The 27,936-nt window shown below is 35.1% G+C and overlaps 1 protein-coding gene across 1 annotated transcript in view; it reads left to right on the forward strand.

The window, feature by feature from the left end:
* Positions 1-27,522, forward strand: part of LOC139888351 (uncharacterized) — a 34,780-nt gene extending 7,258 nt beyond the window's left edge. The window contains exon 7 of the mRNA XM_071871361.1: positions 27,265-27,522. Within this exon, the coding sequence (XP_071727462.1) occupies positions 27,265-27,522 (258 nt within the window). The remainder of the gene's footprint in view (positions 1-27,264) is intronic.
* The last annotated feature ends 414 nt before the right edge of the window (positions 27,523-27,936 follow it).

Genomic DNA, 27,936 nt, shown 5'->3' on the forward strand with positions numbered 1-27,936 from the left:
GGGTTAGTGGTTGGCATTTAATTCAACTAGATTGTATGTTAATAAATGCATAATGTAATATGTACATTACATTGAAGGGTTGCAAGATCGGTTAGCTTTCACAAGAGACTTGAGGTGAGTGGAATGATTATGCATATGTGTATATAATGTATTTACTTGTACGAGATTCGATGTGGGTTTAAGTTCGGGCGATCGATACCACAACGGGTCAATATATGATATGGGTTTAAGTTCGGGCGTTCGATGCCATGTCATATATGTGTGTGGGCATGTAGTGTGGGTTTAAAGTTCGGGCGTTTGATACCACATTACACGTGACGGGTGGGTTTAAAGTTCAGGCGATCGATACCACTCCGGGGGTTAGTGTCATAATTTGTTGTGCACTAACGGTTGTTGGGAACACCAATGGGAAATTCGAAGTACCATTCCTTGTACTATTGGTTAACCATGGCTATGTGTTTGTTGTGTGGTGTTTTCACATTATTCGAGTTATATATGTTATCGTTGTGCTAGCTTGTGGTCTTGGAGATTTAGCGTTATGCCTTGCGTTGGTATATTTTTTAAATTGCTAGCGTGTATGAGGTAATTGTGTATGTGATTACATGTAAGTAGGTTATATATGTATGTGTATAATTATTGCATTCACTAAGCGTTAGCTTACCCTCTCGTTGTTTATCTTTTTAGATGCAGGCGCAGTTAAGGGCAAGGGGGTTATCGGGCATTAGGTGTCCCGTGATGATGCTTTGTTGGAGTTTTGATGTTGGCCTAACGTTATGGGTAGTTTAGTCCCAAACCATGCTCGAAGTGTCGTTTGGATTGTAAACTATCATTTGTAATGGGTCAAACTTGTACTAAACTTTATTCGTGGCCCTAGTGCCTTTTGCAAATGATTAATTGTTGTGCGCCTTAAATGGAACTATCGAAATGGGTTACATATTTATTCGGCGTGTAATTGTGTTGCAATAAAAAAAATTTATCGTATGGAAACGGGTTGGGTTGTTACAAGTGGTATCAGAGCATGGTCTAAGGGATTTAGGTGACTTGAGATAGGCGCCTAGACTTAGACTTTTGTGTTGTGGAATTATATGTGGGACTTGTAGGACTACGGGTCAGTGCGGGGTTTGATTAGTTCTTTGATGCATAAGTGGACAACTATGCTATGTTATGATGTTACTAATCATGTGTTGTTGTTTTGAACATCGAGCAAGATGGTTGTGACACGTTTGAGCACGGTACGGCATGTGAGCATAATAGTGAGTCGCGACCACTATTACGGTTGCAAGTCAAGTCGAGCAAGGATGTACGACAAGTATCGAGCTAGATGTGGTGTGTGTGCGGTCATATGCATAGGTATATATGTGTATTAAATTGTTGGTGATGTATAATCCATTTTTAATCTTTAGAATGAAGACGAGAAACGGAACGAATACGAATGGCAATGGTGGTCCCTCTCATGTGGAGGAAGATGAGATGACTACCAAGATTGAGACCGCTTTAGAAAACTATGTTTCGGTTTTCTCACGAAGGGTTAAACAAATATTCGAAGAGTCGGTTTCGGAACAAATTGTCGATATGATTCAAGAACGGATGACTAATGCCGTTAAAGAAGAAGTTGAAAGGAGGTTTCCTAGACCTCAAAATGTGGGCGAGTTGGAGTTTAGCTATAAGAACTTCTTGGCGACTAAGCCTCCTCACTTTCACGGGGATCCCGACCCCATGAAGAGTGCGGCTTGGATTTCCGATGTTGAAGGTTGTTTTCGCACGACCGAGTGCCCTCCCGAAAAGAAAACAAGGCTTGCTACTAGTTTGTTAAGGGGCCATGCTAAATATTGGCTCGATGGCAAGATTGATATGGTGGGTGATGCGGCTTTTGTGGGATTATCTTGGGCGGATTTCAAGAAGGAGTTTGTCCTTGAATATCGTACGCAAGCAGATCTTTCTAAATTGCACAACGAGTTAAGGAACATGCGTCAAGGGTCTTTGGACCTAAACACTCTTAAAACCAACTTTCTTGCTAAGGCGCGTTTTTTCCGCGACTATGTGGGGAATGATCAATTGTTAATGGAAGACTTTCATGCGACCCTTAGAGATGATTTGAAGGGTAAAATTAGTATTGGTCATGTTGAGACCTTTGATAAGCTGTTGGCGGTGGCGAAGGGGTTTGAAGTGCAAGCTCCGAGTCCGGTTAGTTATGCGCCAAGTAAACGAAAGTTTGAAGTTTCTAATTTTTTGAACAAGAAGAGTAAGGGAGCATCCGAAAGTGTCGGTAGCGTGAAGAAGGGTGCTTCTAGTGGTCACATGGTCACTTGTTTCAATTGTGGGCAAAAAGGTCACTACTCTCGTGATTGCCCAAAACCGCGTACTAATGTGATCACATGTTTCAATTGTCAACAAGAAGGGCACCGAAAGTCGAAGTGCCCCGAACTCCGAAATGATCAAGTTAAGAGAATGGAGAAGGTGGCAGGGTCGGCTAGGGGATGTAATTATTTGATGACCCATGACGAAGCCAAGCAATCCAATGAAGTCGTTTCAGGTACTTTCATGGTTAACTCTAATCCGGCAAGGATCCTATTTGATAGCGGTGCAAATTTATCATTTGTGTCTCCAAAATTTGTGCCTAAACTTAATAAACCGTTAGCTAAGTTAAGTCGTCCGGTAGAATTCGAAATAGCGGATGGTAAGACGGTGCTAGTGGTTGATGTGTGTAAAAATTGTAACGTTGTGTTTGGTTCCGAGAACTTTAATATTGATCTCATTCCGATGACGTTGGGTGATTTTGATATCATGGTTAGTATGGATTGGCTCGATCATAATAGAGCCGATATTGCGTGCCATGAAAAATCTATTCGTGTGAAGACCCCAAGTGGGAGAGAGTTAATTATTCATGGTGATAAACGTAGAAGACTTGTACCGGGATGCACTTTTGCACGGGCACGTCGTTTCCTTGTTAGTGGTGGCATGGCTTTTCTCGCCCATGTTGTTGATACTCGTGATGAGCCACCACCCATTCGTGAAATTCTGGTGGAAAGTGAGTTTGATGATGTTTTCCGGATGAGTTACCGGGTGTTCCGGCGGAAAGACAAGTCGAATTTCGCATTGAGTTGGTTCCGGGAGCTACTCCCATTGCTAAAACTCCTTATCGTTTAGCACCGACGGAAATGCAAGAATTGTTGAATCAAATTCAAGAGTTACTTGAGAAGGGTTTTATTCGACCGAGTGCTTCACCATGGGGTGCTCCGGTTTTATTAGTGAAAAAGAAGGATGGAAGTATGCGGATGTGTATCGACTATCGGGAGTTGAACAAGGTGACGATCAAGAATCGTTATCCATTGCCTAGGATTGACGATTTGTTTGACCAAATCCAAGGTGCGACGTATTTCTCAAAAATTGACCTACGGTCCGGCTATCACCAAATGCGGGTCCGTGAGGAAGATATTGAGAAAACGGCCTTTCGAACGCGTTACGGGCATTTTGAATTTGTGGTTATGCCTTTTGGTCTTACGAATGCACCGGCGGCATTCATGGATCTTATGAACCGAGTGTGCCAACCTATGTTGGACAAGTCGGTAATTATGTTCATTGACGATATTCTTGTCTATTCTAAGAGCATGACGGAACATGAACACCACTTGCGCGAAGTATTGAAGACGTTGAGAAAAGAGAAGTTGTATGCTAAATTCTCAAAATGTGAATTTTGGCTAAGGGAGGTTCAATTCCTTGGCCATATTGTGAACAATGATGGTATTCAAGTGGATCCGGGGAAGATAGAGACGGTGAAGGATTGGGGACGACCGACTACGCCTACGGAAATCCGAAGTTTTCTCGGATTGACCGGTTACTGTCGTCGGTTTATCCAAGACTTTTCCAAGATTGCTTCGCCATTAACTAAGTTTACAAGGAAGAATACGAGATTCAATAGGGAGAACGAGCAAGAAATCGCTTTTCAATTGTTGAAAGAGAAATTATGTAAAGCTCCGGTCTTAGTATTGCCGGAAGGTGTAGATGATATGACGGTCTATTGTGATGCTTCTTTGAATGGGCTCGGGTGTGTTCTAATGCAACGAGGTAAAGTCATCGCTTACGCCTCTCGCCAATTAAAGGAACATGAAAAGAGATACCCGACTCATGATCTCGAATTAGCGGCGGTGGTCCATGATTTGAAAATTTGGCGCCATTACTTGTATGGTGTCAAGTGTACAATTTATTCAGATCACAAGAGTTTGAAACATCTTTTTGATCAACGGAATTTGAATTATCGTCAACGTAGATGGATGGATGTGGTGAAGGATTATGATTGTGAGATACTTTATCATCCAGGCAAGGCTAATGTGGTCACGGATGCGTTAAGCCGAAAGAGTCACCACCCGGTGTTACGATTGGGATTGTTACGTATGATTATTACTAACGATTTTCTTGAAAAACTTGGTGTGATTCAAATAGAGGCTTAAGTTCACAACAAGCATGCGGAACGAATTGTGGGGCAATCATAATTCATTACGATGGGTTCGCGTGGTTTATTGTCTTTTCAAGAAAGAGTGTGAGTGCCTAAGATGGGTGATTTCCGAAAGGTGCTTCTTGATGAGGCGCACAAGTCTAAGTATTCCATACATCCGGGTGCGACGAAGATGTACCATGATTTGAAGAAAGATTATTGGTGGCCGGGCATGAAACGCGACGTTGTTAAGTATGTTGAGCAATGCGTGTGACGATCGCTCCAAATCCATATGGACGAACACGTCATTCATTGATTTCATTGAGAGGTATTTGACCTCTATATGATACGTTTTGTAAACATTGCATTCTTTTGAAAAGGCACACCATAAATGAATATTTAAATCAAAGGTTTTCGACCTCTGATGATTTCTACATATAGACAATCACAATAAATAATAGTTTACAATAGTACTTCCGTTAACAATGCAGTCAAAATAAGATACATGGTGATGATTTGGTGAATGCAACGTTTCCTTGAAAAAATATGCCATGTAAGACTCCATGCACATAGCTTGTGTAACATATAATCAAACAGCGGAAGACTTCTAGGGAACCTGAGAATAAACATGCTAACAAGTGTCAACACAAAGGTTGGTGAGTTCATAGTTTTAATGTTTCGTATAATCTGTATATAAAGGTGGATCACAAGATTTCAGTTGTTTCATCCAGAAACGTTTATCAAAATATTCTACGAAATTGAGCACCCTGGTAACTAAACTTTAACGTATATATAATTTGTACCCTTTGTATAATCATCTTAATAATACACGCAAACCAACGTGTACGCTTCTCAAATAGCATACATCCGTTAAAAGGCTAGTTCTCTAGCTCGGACGGGGATATCAAGCCCTATGGATCCATATACTACTACTCGCGCCCACCAGTTCTTATAACTGGCAGTTACTAGTTACCAAAGCTAAGGGATTTTCGGTTCAAACTCAGTGTAGAATTTAGTATGTACTTGTATCCAATGCGTTTAAAATAAAGTGCATGTATTCTCAGCCCAAAAATATATATTGCAAAAGCAATTAAAAAGGGATCAATGAAACTCACCTTAGCAGCATATAAAGTCGTTCACCAAAATGTGATCGAAACTCGGATTACCAAATAATCGTAGATCTCAACCTAGAGAACATATGTTGGTCAATAAACGTCTATCAAGCTAGGTCAGGTCATAGTGTATCACAATCCTAATGCTCGAGATCGACATACAAAAGTTATCCAATGTCGTTTCAAAAAGTCAATTTTGACAGTTGTTTAACAAAACGAGACGTACCTTATATAAGGATTCATTAACTCGGTTGGTAATATTCAAAAATCCAAATTATCAATCTCGTAAACGAGTTGTTTAAATCTTAATTGTAGATTCAAAAGCAATTTCAATTAACGTCAATCATAATTCAGTTGATCATATCTTTTAATCCGTTCATCGAAATTATTCGATATCTAAATGAAAAGTTATTGATTTTTTGCCAGCCTTCCAAAAACATGTATATCATATACTTTTTACCAATAATATATGTATTTAATTCTTGATTCATTATAACTGTTTAACGACGAAATTTAGTATACCAGCATATATAAATATATATATACTCGAGCACTAGACATGGATACACAATTAATATATAAAAGATGAAATATGAGTGCTTACGTATAAATATTGAGATTCAATATTGTAGGAAAGTACGTAGACGTAACGGAGATGATAAACACTAGATTTGATTCACAAATATACCCCCGAACATTGCCCTTAACCTCCTTGGCAATAACCCATAATTTCCTTAGCTCTATCCCGCTCAAAAACCCATTTTGAAGGTGACATGCTCATAACCTCGTCGTAGTATTTTAGGTATATATACTACTAATAATAATATTATAATAAGATTAATAATAATAATATTAATCTCAATAATAATAATAATAATAATAATAATAATAATAATAATAATAATAATAATAATAATAATATAAAAAATAATAATTCCGAGGAATGAACTGAGCTTTTATAGTATGTGGCCTGCTACAGTACCTCATGCGATCGCATGAGTTTTCAGTGTTTTTGCCATGCGATCGCATGGCCGCCTTATCTGTTTTTGTTTGCTAGTTCGTCGACATCAAATAGTGTTTTACTGCAGCAAATAGTGTTTCACTGTAGCAAATAGTGTTTCACTGTAGCAAATAGTGTTTTACTGTAGCAAATAGTGGTTTACTGTACCAAATCACTGTAGCAAGTCGTTTTCACTGTAGCACTATAGCAAAATACAGTTTTACTGTAGCAAATAGTATTTTACTATAGAAAATAGTGTTTTACTATAGCAAAGTCATTTTACTTGTACATATGTATATATATATATATATATATACATACATATAATTGTTCATGAATCGTCGAGAGCAGTCAAATGTAATGAAACAGTTCTAAAATTTTGAGATTCAACTTCATAGACTTTGCTTATCGTGTCGGAAACTTTAAATCATTTAAAGATAAAGTTTAAATTTGGTCAAAAATTTCCGGGTTGTCACAGTACCTACCCGTTAAAGAAATTTCGTCCCGAAATTTGAGTGAGGTCGTCATGGCTGACAATAAAAATATTTTCATGACAGATATGAGTTGATAAATAGAATTTTATCACCGTTGAATTATATGGATAAAACAATCCGATTTCTCGAAGCGTATGAGAGAAGTTATCGTAAAAGAATGAAATGAAAGAATAGAGATTCGTCTTAACTTTTGACGTAGTTACGATTGATTTCCAGAATTTAAGGAATAGAAAATCTTCATAATCCAAATAAAATTTGATTCTTCGGAATTTGCGGAAATTAGGATTTTCTTTGATTAAATGCGTAATCTGCCTCGATTGCTATGTCTGATATTTCGCTATAAATTGACCTCTTCCGTTTCATTTATTTTCACCACTCCTATAATCTTCTTTCTTATTTCATACATCCCAATAGATTGTGAAAATGCTTAATCCAGTTCTGATTCTTGATATTTTCCTGGCTATCGTATCCTTCATTCTTCTTTTTCATCTGCCACCAGAGGAAGTTATTTTCTTCTACTATTACCTTGGGGTTATAGTGTTTTTCATTCTCCCGTGTCTTTATATTGCTATACGAATTGATGTACACGGTTTGTAAATTTCGGGGTTGTTATCGGGCTTTATATTCTCTATTATATTTCGGAGCTTCATGCTTTCGTTTTCTCTTCCCGACCTTAAGTCAAGCGGATAATGGACCAGAATTCGTAGGTATGAAGTTTCAGATGAACATAACTAATGTTCTAAGAAAGAAATAGTAATAGTACAATCTGACTTGTCAAATTACTAGAATACCTCGAAAAAGACCGAATCATCAAGAAATATATTTTCTTGATATATTTAGAGATTATATAGAATGAAAGAGTTATGTAACATGGTTCATGATGAGGGTGGGATCTGTGAACCTTTATCACGTTCCATTAGAAACTCAGCATGACTTACTGTAATATAATCAAGTTGATCAAATGTCATTATATTATACTAACTCATGCTTCAGTTCCCAACACTACTTCAAAGACATCCATTTTTCGAAATTTTCAGAATTTAGAAACTGAAACAGTTTCTTTTATGATATAACACAGATAGCGCGAAGAGATGAATGATTTCAGATAAGAATAGTTATGAAAATATCTTCAGAAATATGGAGGATATTTATAACGGAAGATACGATGATATCTTATAATATTTAAGATAAGATGATGATAAAGAATATTATACGTAAAGGTTTTAGAGTAAGGAACAAGGTATTCGCTAATGATTTCAGCAGACACTGAATCATTTGGATTATTTGAAGGTAGATTAAGTCTTTGTGATTTGTCCACAGCCTCCTTCATGGTCTGCTCAATCCGTTTTTCAGTTCCAAACCTTCTCTTTTTCTCAGCTTTACCACCATACTATTCTTTATCATCAAACTTTTGACTGTTAAGGTCGTTTACAGTTTTTGCTGCTTCATCAGCATTGTTCCAATTTCAGAGAACTATTTCATAGTTTGGGATGTTTTTCAGAAGCTTCACATTCGAAGTATGTAAGTCTAGAAGATAGATGTTATCTATATATAACTGTTGTCGTAGAAAATACTGTGAGATTCAAAATACCGATTGCTAATTCCCGGTAGTTGGTATGGCAATTACCGTTACAAGATGTGGATGAGTATATGATAGGGTTTCAATGAGTATAATGACTTTTCGGAAGGTCAAAGATCAATGAAGTTGTTGGTAAATTTACTGCTAATGTGGTGGAACATAAAAGGTTCTCAAGTAACAAAAATCTATATGTCAAGGTTATAATAAGACTAATCTGAAAAGTCGAAGTTGACTGGTTGGAAGTGTGGTAAAACTGGATACTTTGAACAGGGATTGCAAGATTATTTTCGGTAATAACAATGCTAAAGGATCTTTCACATTTTTAAAGTTAAAGTATAGCTTTGAAAGATGTAGAGATCTAAGAATGATGTCATCGGTTTAGAGTTATGGCTTGGATTCTGATACGTCGATATCAGAATATGTGATTGAATTTGTATGAAATGATTATGTATCATTGTGAAGATAGTGAGTATAGTTAATGATTTTTGAATCAAAATTGAAGAATGTACAATATAACATATTAATTGTGAACTTATATATTTCCCGGGAATTACCTACCCGTTAAACATTTCACAAGTAATATTTTGTACAAAAGAATTTTCATTACAGTCTTTATGAAAATATATGTATGTATATTTCTTCAGATGTAATGCAGATTTAATGAGTTAATATCATATTAAGCTCATTTGATTTTTGACTTGACTTAAAAATGATTAATCTCTAAAACATTAAAGATTGCATAGTCTTTGCGGAGTATTTCACTAATGAAATCAACACTTCATTATTTATTCTTATTGATATTCCTCAGTGAAGGATGTTGGTGCTCGTGGAATTTTTGTGAACCTTACAAGGCACAGATGATGTTTTTTTAAAAGTTTCGAGTACATCAAAAATGAAAATGTAAAATCAATTATGTAATTGAATAATACACTTGGTTTATTATGAAATAGAATTCATTAGGTTGAAACAGAGATTGTAGTTAACAATGGTTAAGTTGTTAAGGAAGGATGTACATCATTGCATATTAGTAATATGAACTAACCGAGTAGTACCTATCAGTTAAGATTCACACGTAATAGCTTAGTACGAAAAGATTTATTTTGATTTCAAAATTCATATATATTAAATATACATAAAATTTCTTCAGGGGAAATGAGTTAATACTTCATCGATTATTGTTGCTGGTATTAATTGGTAATTACGGTGCGTATGACATTGATGCTCGTGGAATAGATTGTGAAGTTGAGGTTTGTGATGCGGATGTTGTTGGTGGTGGTAATGGTATTATTGGTGTTGTTGTTGGTGGTACTGTTGCTACCGGTGATGCTGCTGGTGCTTGTAACCTTTGCACCGTATTCTCCAAAGCCACTACCCGAGCACGAAGCTCGTTGACTTCTTCTACTACTGTAACAACCCGTCCTTATCCCCCTGGACGAAATCATCAACATCTGGTTCCATTGCGATGATCGACTCCAAGTAATGTCCTTAAAATGAGCAAATGCACAGCAGAAGACTTAATTCGTACCTAAGAATAACATGCTTTAAAATGTCAACGTAAAGTTGGTGAGATATATAGGTTTGATGCTAGCAGCGTTATAACTATGGACCACAAGATTTCATATATAAAAAAAATATAATACACTCGTAAGTGTATAAAATCATTCTGCTTATGTTGAGGCCTCAGTAACCAACCTTAACAATAATATAATAAGTCATCTTCGCAAAGATGGATGTGTACACTCGCAAGTGTATAAATAAACCTCGAAGTACTAAACATCCGCCCACTAGTTCTTATGTCTAGTACAGCCTACTGGATGGGGGTGTTAAACCCGATAGATCTATCTTTAGGATTCGCGCTTACATGTTATTATAACATATAACTAAATTACCTAGCACATCAATCCGCAGAATATCATTTTTAATCACTTGTGTCCATAACGTAAATCATTTATAAAAAAATAGCGCATGTATTCTCAGCCCAAAATATTTAAAGTTTAAAAGGGGCTATATACTCACCATACTGTATTTTGTAGTAAAAATACATATAACATCATTTAACATGTGCAAGGTTGACCTCGGATTCACGAACCTATAACATTTATATTTATATTAACACATATAATCACATAATTCCTTCCATATAATATTTATATATATATTAAGTGTTGTAGTGAAATAAATATATGTACTAAAAAAATCAATAATTTATTATATGTAATTTTTATATAATTGATGTTAATATGTTTAATATAATTTTATGTAATATTAATATAAGTATATAGTATCTATTTGTTATATATAAAAAAATACTAATAATATTAATAATAATGATTCTAGTAATAATAAAAATGATAAAATTGATAGTTTTAGTAAAAATAATACTTTTAGTAATAATAATAATGATAATAATGATAATAATAATAATAATAGTAACTATAATCATAGTGGAAATGGAAAAAGAATGTATACCCTCCTAAAAAGAAAAGCTCCAAACGGGACTCGAACCCAAGACCTCTCGCTTAAACTCAACACCCCTCAACCACTTCACTGCCCATAACTTTCTGTTTTATTTCCCAGATTAAACCTTTATATCTAGTTAAACGTCTGGGTTTCTCATTAACACTAATTGATTGCAACCTCAGCAACCATTTGATTTGGTCCAATACAAAACTGAAACCATTGTGGTCCATATAATAGTCCGTTAAGAAAATCTCTATATCCAATCTTTCGGTCCAACATCATTAACTAAATTCACGGCCTCCTTCTGTTCTTGATTAACCCGATTATGTACACTTTATCACAAGGGAATACGGGACCCGTTAAACCAGGATAATCAAATCATCTCATCATCGTGTATCACTATCTCTCGTGTTTTTAACTCAAATAAAAAAATGGAAACAAGGACTCACAAGTAGTGGCCCATCGTTATATTGTAAATTTATTTAAATTATAATCGGTCAAAAGCATATGTATATCGTTTTCATACCAAGTCACCAATCAACAATTCCATCCTTTATCTTTTAATAGTCAAAAGGATTTATCACCTTTAATGGTTGTTGGCCACTTCCAAAAAGAATAACGTATTCCTAATTCCTAATCTTTATAAAAGAAAAACCGTAACTATATGAGCAACAAATATGTTTGGTATTGGTGGGTTCTTGTTGGCTATTAAACAGAAAAAGAATAGAAGGAGAAATAGCGTGGTAACATAGCAGGAGGATGGTATCGGCTGTTTTGGTGGTTGTTAATTGTGCAACAGAAACGCGTGGACAGCAGAAGGTGTATGCAATTTACGTTGGGTTTAGGTGACTCGATTTATGGTGATGGTTTGTTCGTTGATTGTTGCACAAACAGGAAAGAACGAAAGTGTGTTTATATGGTGGCTCATGTTTATGGTTCAAGAAAAGAGAGAGTAAAAGAGATAAGGAATAAGGGTGGCGGTTTAGGGTATTTCGGAATTAATTAGAAAAAGAATAGGGAGAGAAAAGAATGATCTCGTGGCTGTCTTTGACGAGATAAAGAAACAGAAATATGAAACGGTTAAAAGGGTGTTCGAAGGTGTTGGTTTCACGATGCTTTGGGACAGAAAAACAGGAGAGAGAGGGAGGAGAGATAGATAGTATGGCGACGGTGTAGGGATTGGGCGGTGGGTGTGTTGACCGGTGTTAGTGGTGGTGATTCTTGAAATGGTGGAGGAGATCAAATGGCGTGTAAAATGGGTCTTAGTGTTTGATGGAAAACCGAACACGAAAAGATCAAAAAGCTTGATGGCTATGGTTATGGTGGTTGATGGTTCGAATGACACATGAAGGTGTTGATGAGTTGATTAAAATGGGTCTCAAGTTGAGTTGAAGGTGGTGGGTGAAGGTGAAAGTAGAAGAAGAGAAGGGTGACGGATAATGTGATGATAACTCCATAATGCAAGTATATGTATATATAAAATATAAATATATAGCACATGTAATAATTTATATATAATAAAATATAACACAGTAAGGAGATCAAAGAATAATTGAAAACAGTTGGCAGGATGTTTGTAATTACTCTGCCGACGTTTGGATATTTTCACTTCGCGGAGTGCTATATCGTGTCTATTGCTAAACAGTTGACGTATGAAAGTGTTCCTAAAAATCTCAAACTTTTAGGTTAAATAAAATTAATTATTCCACTCATTAATTGTTTGAAACCTGATCAAAAACGTTAAATAATTGTTTATTTTATGTTCCAATTTATATATACGGAGTACAAAAACTTAGTTCGAAAAGGTAAAAAAAAATATTTATCAAAACTATTATCTTTTTATTAAATTTTTGGAACAACTTTTATTTTAAAACTTCATATATATATATATATATATATATATATATATATATATATATATATATATATATATATATATATATATATATATATATATATATATATATTAGACCTATTTTAGAAATAGTTAAACGTCAACCGAAAGTTACAGACATTTATCATTTAAACTCAAAATTAATTATATTCAATATATACTATGTATATATATAAACAGTTTTAAATAACAAAATTTGCTACGCAAATAAATATATATTAAATAATTAAATTAAATATAACAATATATAAACAAGAATTATACATATTAAATAATAGTTTTTATTACATAAATGAATATATTTAATATATAATTTGTACAGAATAATTTGAATTGTAACAATATATATATATATATATATATATATATATATATATATATATATATATATATATATATATATATATATATAAGATAATAGTTTTCATTACAATGCACATTATTATTTTACATATTTATAACAATATTTGTAATTCAGTTATATACACATATATTTTTATTTATGTACACATATTTACAAACAATGATTCGTGAATCGTCAGGCATGGTCATATGGTAATTGATTACCTAAATATAGATTTCAAACTTTCTAGACTCAACATTACATATTTTGCTTATCGTGTCGGAAACATATAAAGATTAAGGTTTAAATTTGGTCGGAAATTTCCGGGTCGTTACAGTACCCACCCGTTAAAGAAATTTCGTCCCCGAAATTTGAATGAGGTCGTCATGACTAACAATAAAATTGTTTTTATGACGAATAAGAGTTGATAATTAGAGTTTTATCATTATTGATTAATATGGATAAAACGATCCGATTATGTGAAGCGTACGAGTGAAGCTGTCACATAAGTGTGAACTGGAGAAACAAAGGTCCATCTTAACTTTTGACGTAGTCATGTTGAATTTCGGAATTCAAGGGATTTAAGGAAATATTCTAATCAGAAGGAAGATATATTAGCACGAATTATTAGCAACTGTTGGAATAACGGAAGAACAGAAATATCAAGGAAATATTTTCGTGATAAGCTTAGAGATTAAGTAGAATGAAAGAGTCGTGTAACATGGCACATGATGATGGTACTGTGAATCATCACATTCCATTAGAAACTTAACATGACTTACTATAATATAATGAAGTTGATCAAGTTTCATTATATTATACTAATTCATGCATCAGTTCCCAACACTACTTCAAAACATTCATATTTTAATTTCGAAGGTTTCAGAATTTAGAAACTAACACAGTTTCTTTTATTTAATAACGCAGATATTACGGAAAGATACATGATCGCAGATAGGAATAGTTGTGAAAATATCTCCTGAAATATGGAGAATATGTATAACAGAAGATATGAAGATATCTTATAATATCTAAGATAAGATAATGATGAAGAATATCATCCGAAAAGGTTTAGAATATCGAGTAGGGTTTTTACTAATGGTTTCAGCAGGTACTGAATCGTTTGGATTCTTTGAAAGCAGATTCAGTTCTTGTGATTTATCCACACCTTCTTTCATACTTTGCTCAATCCGTTTTTCCAGTTCCAAATCTCCTCTTTTTCTGAGCTTTACCATCACATTATACTTTATTGCCAACTTTTGACTGCTAAATTCGTTTACAGTTTTTGTTGCTTCATTAGCATTTTAAGAACTACTTCATAGTTCAGGGTGTTTTTCAGAAACTTCACATTCGGAGTATGAAATTCTTAGAGATAGACGCTATAGGTATAACTGGAGAAGTTCTACGAAATTTTCAAGATACTGATTGCGGATTTTGCCAAAGAGATGACGAACTGCTGGCACAACTGATGATGATTTCGTGGAATATAAAAGGTTCTCCGGTAACGATGGCGAAAAGACAAGGTATGAATATCAAGATTATAATAGGAGTAGTCTCACTGAGAAGTCGAAGTGGAGTGGTGACAAAATTAGCTTTTTGAAAAGGAATTGTAGGGTTGTTTTTGCTAGTGAATGATAAGGAATTCGACGCGGATAGGTTTTAACTACAACTTCGGTTTCGAAAGTTTTTCAGGTGCATATCTGTATGCATGAATCTTTCTTCCATAGACGAGGTGCGGCTGGTTCAACTTCTCGATCGAGGTGTTTTCAAGGATCATGAAAGATTTGAATGCAAATTGTAATCGTCAGGATACGAATGGGGTTTAAGATAAAATCAAGTGGCAAACTTGAAGATTAGTTTTAGTTTCATATGTTATAATCAATATTTTAATTCATTTTAATTATCCAAAGTTAGCAGTCCAATAGTCCGATTGTCCAATAGTCCAATGAATTCATATATAAATTAAATATATATAATATTCGAATTAATTAATACGTATCGTGACCCGTGTACCGGTCTCAGTGTCAATCACAACTCAAACCATATATATATTTTGGAATCAACTCCAACCCTGTATAGCCAACTCCCACCTTCACATATAGAGTGTCTGCGGTTGTTCCGAAATATATATATAGATGGGTCGATATGATAAGTCGAAACCTTGCATACGTGTCCCGTTATTTAAAGTGCGTAAAATAAATAAATATATATCATGACCCATTATACAACATGTTGTCTCAAAATTAATCCGACGTATTGTTGTACATGTGTCCCGACGGTATGTAAAGTGCAGAAATTAAATAACAATAAATAAAATTGCGAGAATGTAAATTGCGATAAATTAAATGTTAATTAGTTAGCTGGGAACAGTTAGCTAGGAACAGTTAGCGTGGAATCTTAACAATATTTCAATTAGTTAATCCGTTTGTTTCTAACAAATTTTATTCTGTCCAATGTTTTCTTCTTTATGCCACTTGTTGGATTTTGATAGGTCAAAATCCGAATATGAAATTTGAATGAAAATGGTTATTCCGGGGTGAGCGGATATGAATATCGGTGGTTGTAAGTAGGATAATAAATGACCGTTGAACCAGATTCGAAGAATGTACAGTGTAACTTGTTAATGTGAATTTTAAATATTCCTTGGGTACTACCCACCCGTTAAAATATTTTCATCATTAACAGTTCGTACGAAAGAATTTTTAATTACGATCTTTATGAAAATATACTTGCATATATATTTTCTTCAGATGTAATTATGGATTTAATGAGTCAATAAGATTTTATACTCATTTGATTTATTGCTAGCACTTGATTACATGATCTCTAAAACTTTAGAGATTACATAATTGCCATGTCGGACGAAGGTAAAATGAGGTGGAATGATACGTAAAGCGAAGATAATTGATGTAGATCGATGTGTAGAACGAAGTTCATACTCGAAGTACAGATGGTGATATTGAGGCGTGTAATGTTGATATTCGAGGTACAGATTGTGGTGTTGAGAGTTACGGCGCGGTTGTGGTTTGGGGGTGATAAGGGTATTGTCGGCGTTGATGATGGTGATGCTGATTATGCTGCTGGTGCTGCTGCTGAGGTTTGTAACCTTCGCACCATATTCTCCAAAGCCGTCACACGAGCGCGAAGTTTGTTAACTTCTGCTAGTACACCGGAATGATTGGTGGTTGGAACGAGCGAATGAACAAGATTCGAAATATGGGATAGTATATAGTCATGACGAGATACTCTAGAAATGAGTGAGAAAATGGTTTCTCGAACAGGTTCGCCGGTAAGTGCTTCAGGTTCATCGCCAAACGAGCAATTTGGTGGATGGAGGGGATCGTCGATGTGATATGATTTTCAGGTATCGGATGATATTCTGACTATATAGAATATCTATACATGTAATCCTAAAGATTTCGTTGACTACAGAGGAATTTACGGCATGAGTCAGGCAATTCTATAGTAACAGATACGCTAAGATATGAATTTTGTCTATACACTATCAATGCAGTAAATGCAGTAAGACGTGTCTAGACTTATGAATGATAAGCAGGCAATTCCTTAAGGATGATAAGCAGATGGCTTCCGACTAGAAATGATAAGCAAAACTTTTTGACATGTAGACACGGTTAAAGTCCAGACTCACTAATGTATCCTAACAACTACTAGTCAGACACACTAATGCAAGGCCTGGTTCGCTAAGACCACCGCTCTGATACCACATGTAACAACCCGTCCTTATCCCCCTGGACGAAATCATCAACATCTGGTTCCATTGCGATGATCGACTCCAAGTAATGTCCTTAAAATGAGCAAATGCACAGCGGAAGACTTAATTCGTACCTGAGAATAACATGCTTTAAAATGTCAACGTAAAGTTGGTGAGATATATAGGTTTGATGCTAGCAGCGTTATAACTATGGACCACAAGATTTCATATATAAAAAAAAATATAATACACTCGTAAGTGTATAAAATCATTCTGCTTATGTTGAGGCCTCAGTAACCAACCTTAACAATAATATAATAAGTCATCTTCGCAAAGATAGATGTGTACACTCGCAAGTGTATAAATAAACCTCGAAGTACTAAACATACGCCCACTGGTTCTTATGTCTAGTGCAGCCTACTGGATGGGGGTGTTAAACCCGATAGATCTATCTTTAGGATTCGCGCTTACATGCTATTATAACATATAACTAAATTACCTAGCACATCAATCCGCAGAATATCATTTTTAATCACTTGTGTCCATAACATAAATCATTTATAAAAAAATAGCGCATGTATTCTCAGCCCAAAATATTTAAAGTTTAAAAGGGGCTATATACTCACCATACTGTATTTTGTAGTAAAAATACATATAACATCATTTAACATGTGCAAGGTTGACCTCGGATTCACGAACCTATAACATTTATATTTATATTAACACATATAATCACATAATTCCTTCCATATAATATTTATATATATATTAAGTGTTGTAGTGAAATAAATATATGTACTAAAAAAATCAATAATTTATTATATGTAATTTTTATATAATTGATGTTAATATGTTTAATAGGATTTTATGTAATATTAATATAAGTATATAGTATCTATTTGTTATATAAAAAAAATACTAATAATATTAATAATAATGATTCTAGTAATAATAAAAATGATAAAATTGATAGTTTTAGTAAAAATAATACTTTTAGTAATAATAATAATGATAATAATGATAATAATAATAATAATAGTAACTATAATCATAGTGGAAATGGAAAAAGAATGTATACCCTCCTAAAAAGAAAAGCTCCAAACGGGACTCGAACCCAAGACCTCTCGCTTAAACTCAACACCCCTCAACCACTTCACTACCCATAACTTTCTGTTTTATTTCCCAGATTAAACCTTTATATCTAGTTAAACGTCTGGGTTTCTCATTAACACTAATCGATTGCAACCTCAGCAACCATTTGATTTGGCCCAATACAAAACTGAAACCATTGTGGTCCATATAATAGTCCGTTAAGAAAATCTCTATATCCAATCTTTCGGTCCAACATCATTAACTAAATTCACGGCCTCCTTCTGTTCTTGATTAACCCGATTATGTACACTTTATCACAAGGGAATACGGGACCCGTTAAACCAGGATAATCAAATCATCTCATCATCGTGTATCACTATCTCTCGTGTTTTTAACTCAAATAAAAAAATGGAAACAAGGACTCACAAGTAGTGGCCCATCGTTATATTGTAAATTTATTTAAATTATAATCGGTCAAAAGCATATGTATATCGTTTTCATACCAAGTCACCAATCAACAATTCCATCCTTTATCTTTTAATAGTCAAAAGGATTTATCACCTTTAATGGTTGTTGGCCACTTCCAAAAAGAATAACGTATTCCTAATTCCTAATCTTTATAAAAGAAAAACCGTAACTATATGAGCAACAAATATGTTTGGTATTGGTGGGTTCTTGTTGGCTATTAAACAGAAAAAGAATAGAAGGAGAAATAGCGTGGTAACATAGCAGGAGGATGGTATCGGCTGTTTTGGTGGTTGTTAATTGTGCAACAGAAACGCGTGGACAGCAGAAGGTGTATGCAATTTACGTTGGGTTTAGGTGACTCGATTTATGGTGATGGTTTGTTCGTTGATTGTTGCACAAACAGGAAAGAACGAAAGTGTGTTTATATGGTGGCTCATGTTTATGGTTCAAGAAAAGAGAGAGTAAAAGAGATAAGGAATAAGGGTGGCGGTTTAGGGTATTTCGGAATTAATTAGAAAAAGAATAGGGAGAGAAAAGAATGATCTCGTGGCTGTCTTTGATGAGATAAAGAAACAGAAATATGAAACGGTTAAAAGGGTGTTCGAAGGTGTTGGTTTCACGATGCTTTGGGACAGAAAAACAGGAGAGAGAGGGAGGAGAGATAGATAGTATGGCGACGGTGTAGGGATTGGGCGGTGGGTGTGTTGACCGGTGTTAGTGGTGGTGATTCTTGAAATGGTGGAGGAGATCAAATGGCGTGTAAAATGGGTCTTAGTGTTTGATGGAAAACCGAACACGAAAAGATCAAAAAGCTTGATGGCTATGGTTATGGTGGTTGATGGTTCGAATGACACATGAAGGTGTTGATGAGTTGATTAAAATGGGTCTCAAGTTGAGTTGAAGGTGGTGGGTGAAGGTGAAAGTAGAAGAAGAGAAGGGTGATGGATAATGTGATGATAACTCCATAATGCAAGTATATGTATATATAAAATATAAGTATATAGCACATGTAATAATTTATATATAATAAAATATAACACAGTAAGGAGATCAAAGAATAATTGAAAACAGTTGGCAGGATGTTTGTAATTACTCTGCCGACGTTTGGATATTTTCACTTCGCGGAGTGCTATATCGTGTCTATTGCTAAACAATTGACGTATGAAAGTGTTCCTAAAAATCTCAAACTTTTAGGTTAAATAAAATTAATTATTCCACTCATTAATTGTTTGAAACCTGATCAAAAACGTTAAATAATTGTTTATTTTATGTTCCAATTTATATATACGGAGTACAAAAACTTAGTTCGAAAAGGTAAAAAAAAATATTTATCAAAACTATTATCTTTTTATTAAATTTTTGGAACAACTTTTATTTTAAAACTTCATATATATATATATATATATATATATATATATATATATATATATATATATATTAGACCTATTTTAGAAATAGCTAAACGTCAACCGAAAGTTACAGACATTGATCATTTAAACTCAAAATTAATTATATTCAATATATACTATGTATATATATAAACAGTTTTAAATAACAAAATTTGCTACGCAAATAAATATATATTAAATAATTAAATTAAATATAACAATATATAAACAAGAATTATACATATTAAATAATAGTTTTTATTACATAAATGAATATATTTAATATATAATTTGTACAGAATAATTTGAATTGTAACAATATATATATATATATATATATATATATATATATATATATATATATATATATATATATATATATATATATAAGATAATAGTTTTCATTACAATGCACATTATTATTTTACATATTTATAACAATATTTGTAATTCAGTTATATACACATATATTTTTATTTATGTACACATATTTACAAACAATGATTCGTGAATCGTCAGGCATGGTCATATGGTAATTGATTACCTAAATATAGATTTCAAACTTTCTAGACTCAACATTACATATTTTGCTTATCGTGTCGGAAACATATAAAGATTAAGGTTTAAATTTGGTCGGAAATTTCCGGGTCGTTACAGTTACACCGGGATGATTGGTGGTTCGGACTAGCGGATGAATAAGATCCAGAATTTGAGAGAGTATATGATCATGACGAGATGTTCTGGAGATGAGAGAGAAAATGGTATTACGAACAGGTTCGCCGGTAAGTGCTTCAGGTTCTTCGCCAAGAGGGCAATGTGATGGATGGAAGGGATCGCCTTCTTCTTGTCTCCAATAATTAAGCAGGCTACGAACCCATCCCCAATTCATCCAGAATGGGTAATGGCTGATTATTTGATCCATTCCGGTTACACTGTCTTCGGAATTCAGGTGAATATCCATATCGGAATAGCTGTCGGAGTTTAAGGAATTTGAACTGGATACAGGATCCATCTTGTATAATTAGGGAGATGATTTTTGATATGAATTAGATTATAGAATTTAGTTTGGTATTCTTCAATACATAATTTACATATGTATATATAATACCAAATTCCATAAATCACGGAGAAATTTTCGGAAGATGTCAGGAAAAGTTTACAGTAACAGATACGCTAAGATATAAATTTTGTCTATACACTATTCATGCAATCAATGCAGTAAAACGTGTCTAGACTAGGAATGATAAGCAGGTAATTTCCGACAAAAAATGATAAGCAAAACTTTTGACATGCAGACACGGTCGAAGTCCAGACTTACTAATGCATCCTAACAACTATCAGTTAGACACACTCATGCAAGACCTGGTTCGCTAGGACCAACGCTCTGATACCAACTGTGACGATCGCTCCAAATCCATATGGACGAACACATCATTCATTGATTTCATAGCGAGGTATTTGACCTCTATATGATACGTTTTGTAAACATTGCATTCTTTTGAAAAGGCACACCATAAATGAATATTTAAATCAAAGGTTTTCGACATCTGATGATTTCTACATATATAAAATCACCATAAATAATAGTTTACAATAGTACTTCAGTTGACAATGCAGTCAAAATAAGATACATGGTGATGATTTGGTGAATGCAACGTTTCCTTGAAAAAATATGCCATGTAAGACTCCATGCACATAGCTTGTGTAACATATAATCAAACAGCGGAAGACTTCTAGGGAACCTGAGAATAAACATGCTAACAAGTGTCAACACAAAGGTTGGTGAGTTCATAGTTTTAATGTTTCGTATAATCTGTATATAAAGGTGGATCACAAGATTTCAGTTGTTTCATCCAGAAACGTTTATCAAAATATTCTACGAAATTGAGCACCCTGGTAACTAAACTTTAACGTATATATAATTTGTACCCTTTGTATAATCATCTTAATAATACACGCAAACCAACGTGTACGCTTCTCAAATAGCATACATCCGTTAAAAGGCTAGTTCTCTAGCTCGGACGGGGATATCAAGCCCTATGGATCCATATACTACTACTCGCGCCCACCAGTTCTTATAACTGGCAGTTACTAGTTACCAAAGCTAAGGGATTTTCGGTTCAAACTCAGTGTAGAATTTAGTATGTACTTGTATCCAATGCGTTTAAAATAAAGTGCATGTATTCTCAGCCCAAAAATATATATTGCAAAAGCAATTAAAAAGGGATCAATGAAACTCACCTTAGCAGCATATAAAGTCGTTCACCAAAATGTGATCGAAACTCGGATTACCAAATAATCGTAGATCTCAACCTAGAGAACATATGTTGGTCAATAAACGTCTATCAAGCTAGGTCAGGTCATAGTGTATCACAATCCTAATGCTCGAGATTGACATACAAAAGTTATCCAATGTCGTTTCAAAAAGTCAATTTTGACAGTTGTTTAACAAAACGAGACGTACCTTATATAAGGATTCATTAACTCGGTTGGTAATATTCAAAAATCCAAATTATCAATCTCGTAAACGAGTTGTTTAAATCTTAATTGTAGATTCAAAAGCAATTTCAATTAACGTCAATCATAATTCAGTTGATCATATCTTTTAATCCGTTCATCGAAATTATTCGATATCTAAATGAAAAGTTATTGATTTTTTGCCAGCCTTCCAAAAACATGTATATCATATACTTTTTACCAGTAATATATGTATTTAATTCGTGATTCATTATAACTGTTTAACGACGAAATTTAGTATACAAGCATATATAAATATATATATACTCGAGCACTAGACATGGATACACAATTAATATATAAAAGATAAAATATGAGTGCTTACGTATAAATATTGAGATTCAATATTGTAGGAAAGTACGTAGACGTAACGGAGATGATAAACACTAGATTTGATTCACAAATATACCCCCGAACATTACCCTTAACCTCCTTGGCAATAACCCATAATTTCCTTAGCTCTATCCCGCTCAAAAACCCATTTTGAAGGTGACACGCTCATAACCTCGTCGTAGTATTTTAGGTATATATACTACTAATAATAATATTATAATAAGATTAATAATAATAATATTAATCTTAATAATAATAATAATAATAATAATAATAATAATAATATAAAAAATAATAATTCCGAGGAATGAACCGAGCTTTTATAGTATGTGGCCTGCTACAGTACCTCATGCGATCGCATGAGTTTTCAGTGTTTTTTCCATGCGATCGCATGGCCGCCTTATCCGTTTTTGTTTGCTAGTTCGTCGACATCAAATAGTGTTTACTGTAGCAAATAGTATTTTACTGTAGCAAATAGTGTTTTACTGTAGCAAATAGTGTTTCACTGTAGTAAATAGTGTTTTCACTGTAGCAAAATACGGTTTCACTGTAGCAAATAGTGTTTTACTGTAGCAAATAGTGTTTTACTGTAGCAAAGTCATTTTACTTGTACATATATATATATATACATACATATAATTGTTCATGAATCGTCGAAAGCAGTTAAATGTAATGAAACAGTTCTAAAATTTTGAGATTCAACTTCATAGACTTTGCTTATCGTGTCGGAAACGTTAAATTATTTAAAGATAAAGTTTAAATTTGGTCAAAAATTTCCGGGTTGTCACAATGCGTCACGTATTTGCAAGTTAAAGCCGAACACCAAAAGCCGTAGGGTAAGTTGCAACCGCTAGAAATTCCGATGTGGAAGTGGGAGCATATTACCATGGATTTTATTACCAAGTTGCCAAAAACGGCAAGAACCCAATTTGACACTATTTGGGTGATTGTCGATAGATTAACGAAGAGTGCTTTGTTTCTTCCTATTAAAGAAGCAATTTCGTCAGAGGCACTCGCGAAGATGTTCATTAAAGAGGTGATATCGAGACATGGCGTTCCCGCGTCTATTGTTTTGGATCGGGACACGCGTTTTACTTCTCGATTTTGGAAGAAGTTTCATGAAGACATGGGTACGAGGGTGAATATGAGTACGGCATATCATCCTCAAACGGATGGGCAAACTGAATGTACGAATCAAACATTGGAGGATATGTTACGTGCGTGTATTATCGATTTTGGCGGTAGTTGGGACGAACATTTGCCATTGGTGGAATTCTCGTACAATAATAGTTTTCACTCTAGCATTGGAATGCCACCATATGAGATGTTATACGGTAGGAGGTGTCGAACCCCGATTTGTTGGGGTGATGTGGGTCAAAGGGAAGTTGGGAGCACCGACTTGGTATTGGAGACAAATAGCAAAATCGATATGATTCGGGCTCGTTTAAAGGCGGTGCAAGATAGACAGAAGTCTTACGTTGATAAACGTAGGCGACCGATCGAATTTGAAGAAGGCGATATGGTGATGCTTAAGGTTTTGCCATGGAAGGGTATCATTCGGTTTCGAAAATGGGGAAAGTTAGCTCCTCGGTTTATTGGGCCGTTTAAGGTTTTAGCTCGTGTTGGTGAAGTCGCGTATCGTTCGGAATTACCCGAAGAACTTGCGGGGATCCATAACACATTTCATGTTTCCCACCTCCGTAAGTGTCTTGCGGATGATTCTTCATAGATGCCTTTAGACGAAATTGAGCTAAACAACAAGTTAGAATACGTTGAAGAGCCGATTGCTATACTCGACGAGAAGGTAAAAATGTTGCGTAACAAAGAGGTGAGGACCTTTAAGGTCCAATGGCGTCGTAGTAAAGGTTCCGAGTTTACTTGGGAGCCCGAAGAATTCGTGTTGATTTACCTTCCCTCGTATCATGCGGCTTGGATCGCGAGGACGCGCTCCGATTTAAGTGGGGGAGAGTCGTAACACCCCGTTTTCCCGTGCACGTTTAAAGGTACAACCTTAATTATTAGCACGCTTATAACTTGTTCGTTTGTGTGATTAAGTGAGCCAAGTGTTAGTTTTTGTGTAAGTACATGTATGTATATGTATATATATATATATATATATATATATATATATATATATATATATATATATATATGCGAATGCGTGCGTGTACGTGTTTATGTATGTGTCGCGATGGTGTTGAGTCGTGTGAGACTTAAGGGCGAAGCTTAGACATGCATAGGAATAGTGAACGAGGTGTGCTAGTTGTATGAACCTTCGTTTTATGATTTGCTGTGAAAGTTACCAGGAACAGGCCAATGCCGCGACGCGACATGTAAAGCAAATCCAGATCAGAACTTGAGTTAAGAAGGGTCATTTTTCCTTCTTTATGTCGCGCCGCCACAAAGGAGCCGCGCCGCGGCACCTCTGCAGTTCTGACTCCAATTTCAGCCCAATTTAAATAGGACTTTAGGGGTAATTTGGTCTTTTGCGTATAGATCAGATTGGAGCCTTTAATCTCAGCCACTTATCCTCCATTTCTCATTTCTTTTCCATTTTCTTTCACATTTTCCTCCTAAAACATAAAACCCACTAAGTTTAATCTTGAGATTTGAAGGTGAAGAGTTGTGAATCAAACCTAGGAGCAAGAATTAAAGTTGTTCATTGTATCTTTAGCTACACATTCATAGTCTTGGTAAGTTCTAACTCTAAGTCTTGAGTTTTAATTAGTTTAAGCTAGGGTTTGGTTCATATGGAACTAGTGTGACCCATTTGAGGGTTAAATGGGTGGGTTTTTGGTTAGATTGTTGAAAGGAAGCCCTAAATAGCTATTATCTAGGGTTTGGTCTTGTGATTTGAGGTTGTAAGTGCTAAATGATGTTGTTAGTCATTAATGAACTTTTAAAAGGATGAAAGAGTTGTTATTGTGTAAGTTTGACTTGATTTATGAGTCAAATAGTCAAAAGAGCACTAGTTGACCTAATCGGGTGAAATGGTTATGAAGTACACCAAGTTTATGTTAGTTGATGTTATTAAACCCTAATCACTAGCTTTTAGTGATTTATGACGAGGCATGGCCATTAACGGGCGGTTTTGGTGTACTTGAGTCATTTAATGCAAACGGGTCATTAAATGCTCAAGGGTTAGTGGTTGGCATTTAATTCACCTAGATTGTATGTTAATAAATGCATAATGTAATAGATACGTTACATTGAAGGGTTGCAAGCTCGGTTAGCTTTCACAAGAGACTTGAGGTGAGTGGAATGATTATGCATATGTGTATATAATGTATTTACTTGTACGAGATTCTATGTGGGTTTAAGTTCAGGCGGTCGATACCACATCGGGTCAATATATGATATGGGTTTAAGTTCGGGCGTTCGATGCCATGTCATATATGTGTGTGGGCATGTAGTGTGGGATTAAAGTTCGGGCGTTCGATACCACATTACATGTGACGGGTGGGTTTAAAGTTCGGGCGATCGATACCACTCCGGGGTTAGTGTCATAATTTGTTGTGCACTAACGGTTGTTGGGAACACCAATGGGTAATTCGAAGTACCATTCCTTGTACTATTGGTTAACCATGGCTATGTGTTTGTTGTGTGGTGTTTTCACATTATTCGAGTTATATATGTTATCGTTGTGCTAGCTTGTGGTCTTGGAGATTTAGCATTATGCCTTGCGTTGGTATGTCTTTTAAATTGCTAGCGTGTATGAGGTAATTGTGTATGTGATTGCATGTAAGTAGGTTATATATGTATGTGTATAATTATTGCATTCACTAAGCGTTAGCTTACCCTCTCGTTGTTTATCTTTTTAGATGCAGGCGCAGTTAAGGGCAAGGGGGTTATCGGGCATTAGGTGTCCCGTGATGATGCTTTGTTGGAGTTTTGATGTTGGTCTAACGTTATGGGTAGTTTAGTCCCAAACCATGCTCGAAGTGTCGTTTGGATTGTAAACTATCATCTGTAATGGGTCAAACTTGTACTAAACTTTATTTGTGGCCCTCGTGCCTTTTGTAAACGATTAATTGTTGTGCGCTTTAAATGGAACTCGTGAAATGGGTTACATATTTATTCGGCGTGTAATTGTGTTGCATAAAAAAAATTTTATCGTATGGAAACGGGTTGGGTTGTTACAAGGTTTCTTATGGTGCCAAGGCGAGTTGAAGAGATGCAAAGCGAAAGTTCGATGGAATGATGTTTGCCTTCCAAAAGATGAGGGAGGGCTAGGTATTAAAAGTTTAAAGCTATGGAACCCGGCCCTAATGTCGTCTATGGAGGCTTATGACGTGTAAACAATCATTGTGGGTGCAGTGGACTCATTCTTATAAGCTTGTGAATCACAATTTGTGGGTTCTGATCTCTGCAAACGCGTCTTGGATCTGGCGTAAAATGTTTTAAATTAGACCTCTGGTGCGTCCCTTTTTCGTATATCAGATAGGTAATGGTCGTGATGCTTCTGCTTGGTTCGATTCATGGGGTCCTTATGGGCCTCTCATTAATATCATCTCTACTCATGATATAGTGCAAGCTGGTTTTTCCATGAAGGCTACTGTTAATGAAATTTGTATTTCGAGTGCATCTAGGTGGTTTCAAGATTGGAAACAAAGATACCCTGCCTTACAATATGTGATGTTTCCTTCATTTAATTCTAGTGATGATAAACTGTTATGGAAGGACATCGATGGTAAGTAACAACATTGGGCCGTGTCTCGTGTTTGGGACTCAATCAGGCCTCGGGCTACATGTGTTCCATGGTTTAGTGTGGTTTGGTTCTCGCATTATATTCCAAAGCATGCCTTTATTATGTGCTTATTAATGGGTGAACGTTTGAAAACTCAAGATAAGTTGAAACTGTGGGATCTTCGGTCTAACCCGGTTTTGAAATGTTGGTTGTGTGACATTAACAGTGATTCTTGTAACACCCCGCCAAAATCGCCATTGACGCGGATGTTAACTCTGGTCCCAGTGCTCGGCTTGACTTCTAAGTAACAGCAGAGTTCTACAATGGAAGCAATATATCTAAGTACCTGAGACAAAACATGCTTAAAAGTGTCAACCAACAATGGTTGAGTGAACAGCATAGGTCTCACCCCAAAGTTATAAAAC

This window comes from Rutidosis leptorrhynchoides, chromosome 2 (genome assembly GCF_046630445.1).
Source record: "Rutidosis leptorrhynchoides isolate AG116_Rl617_1_P2 chromosome 2, CSIRO_AGI_Rlap_v1, whole genome shotgun sequence".
Classification (NCBI taxonomy): Eukaryota; Viridiplantae; Streptophyta; class Magnoliopsida; order Asterales; family Asteraceae; genus Rutidosis; species Rutidosis leptorrhynchoides.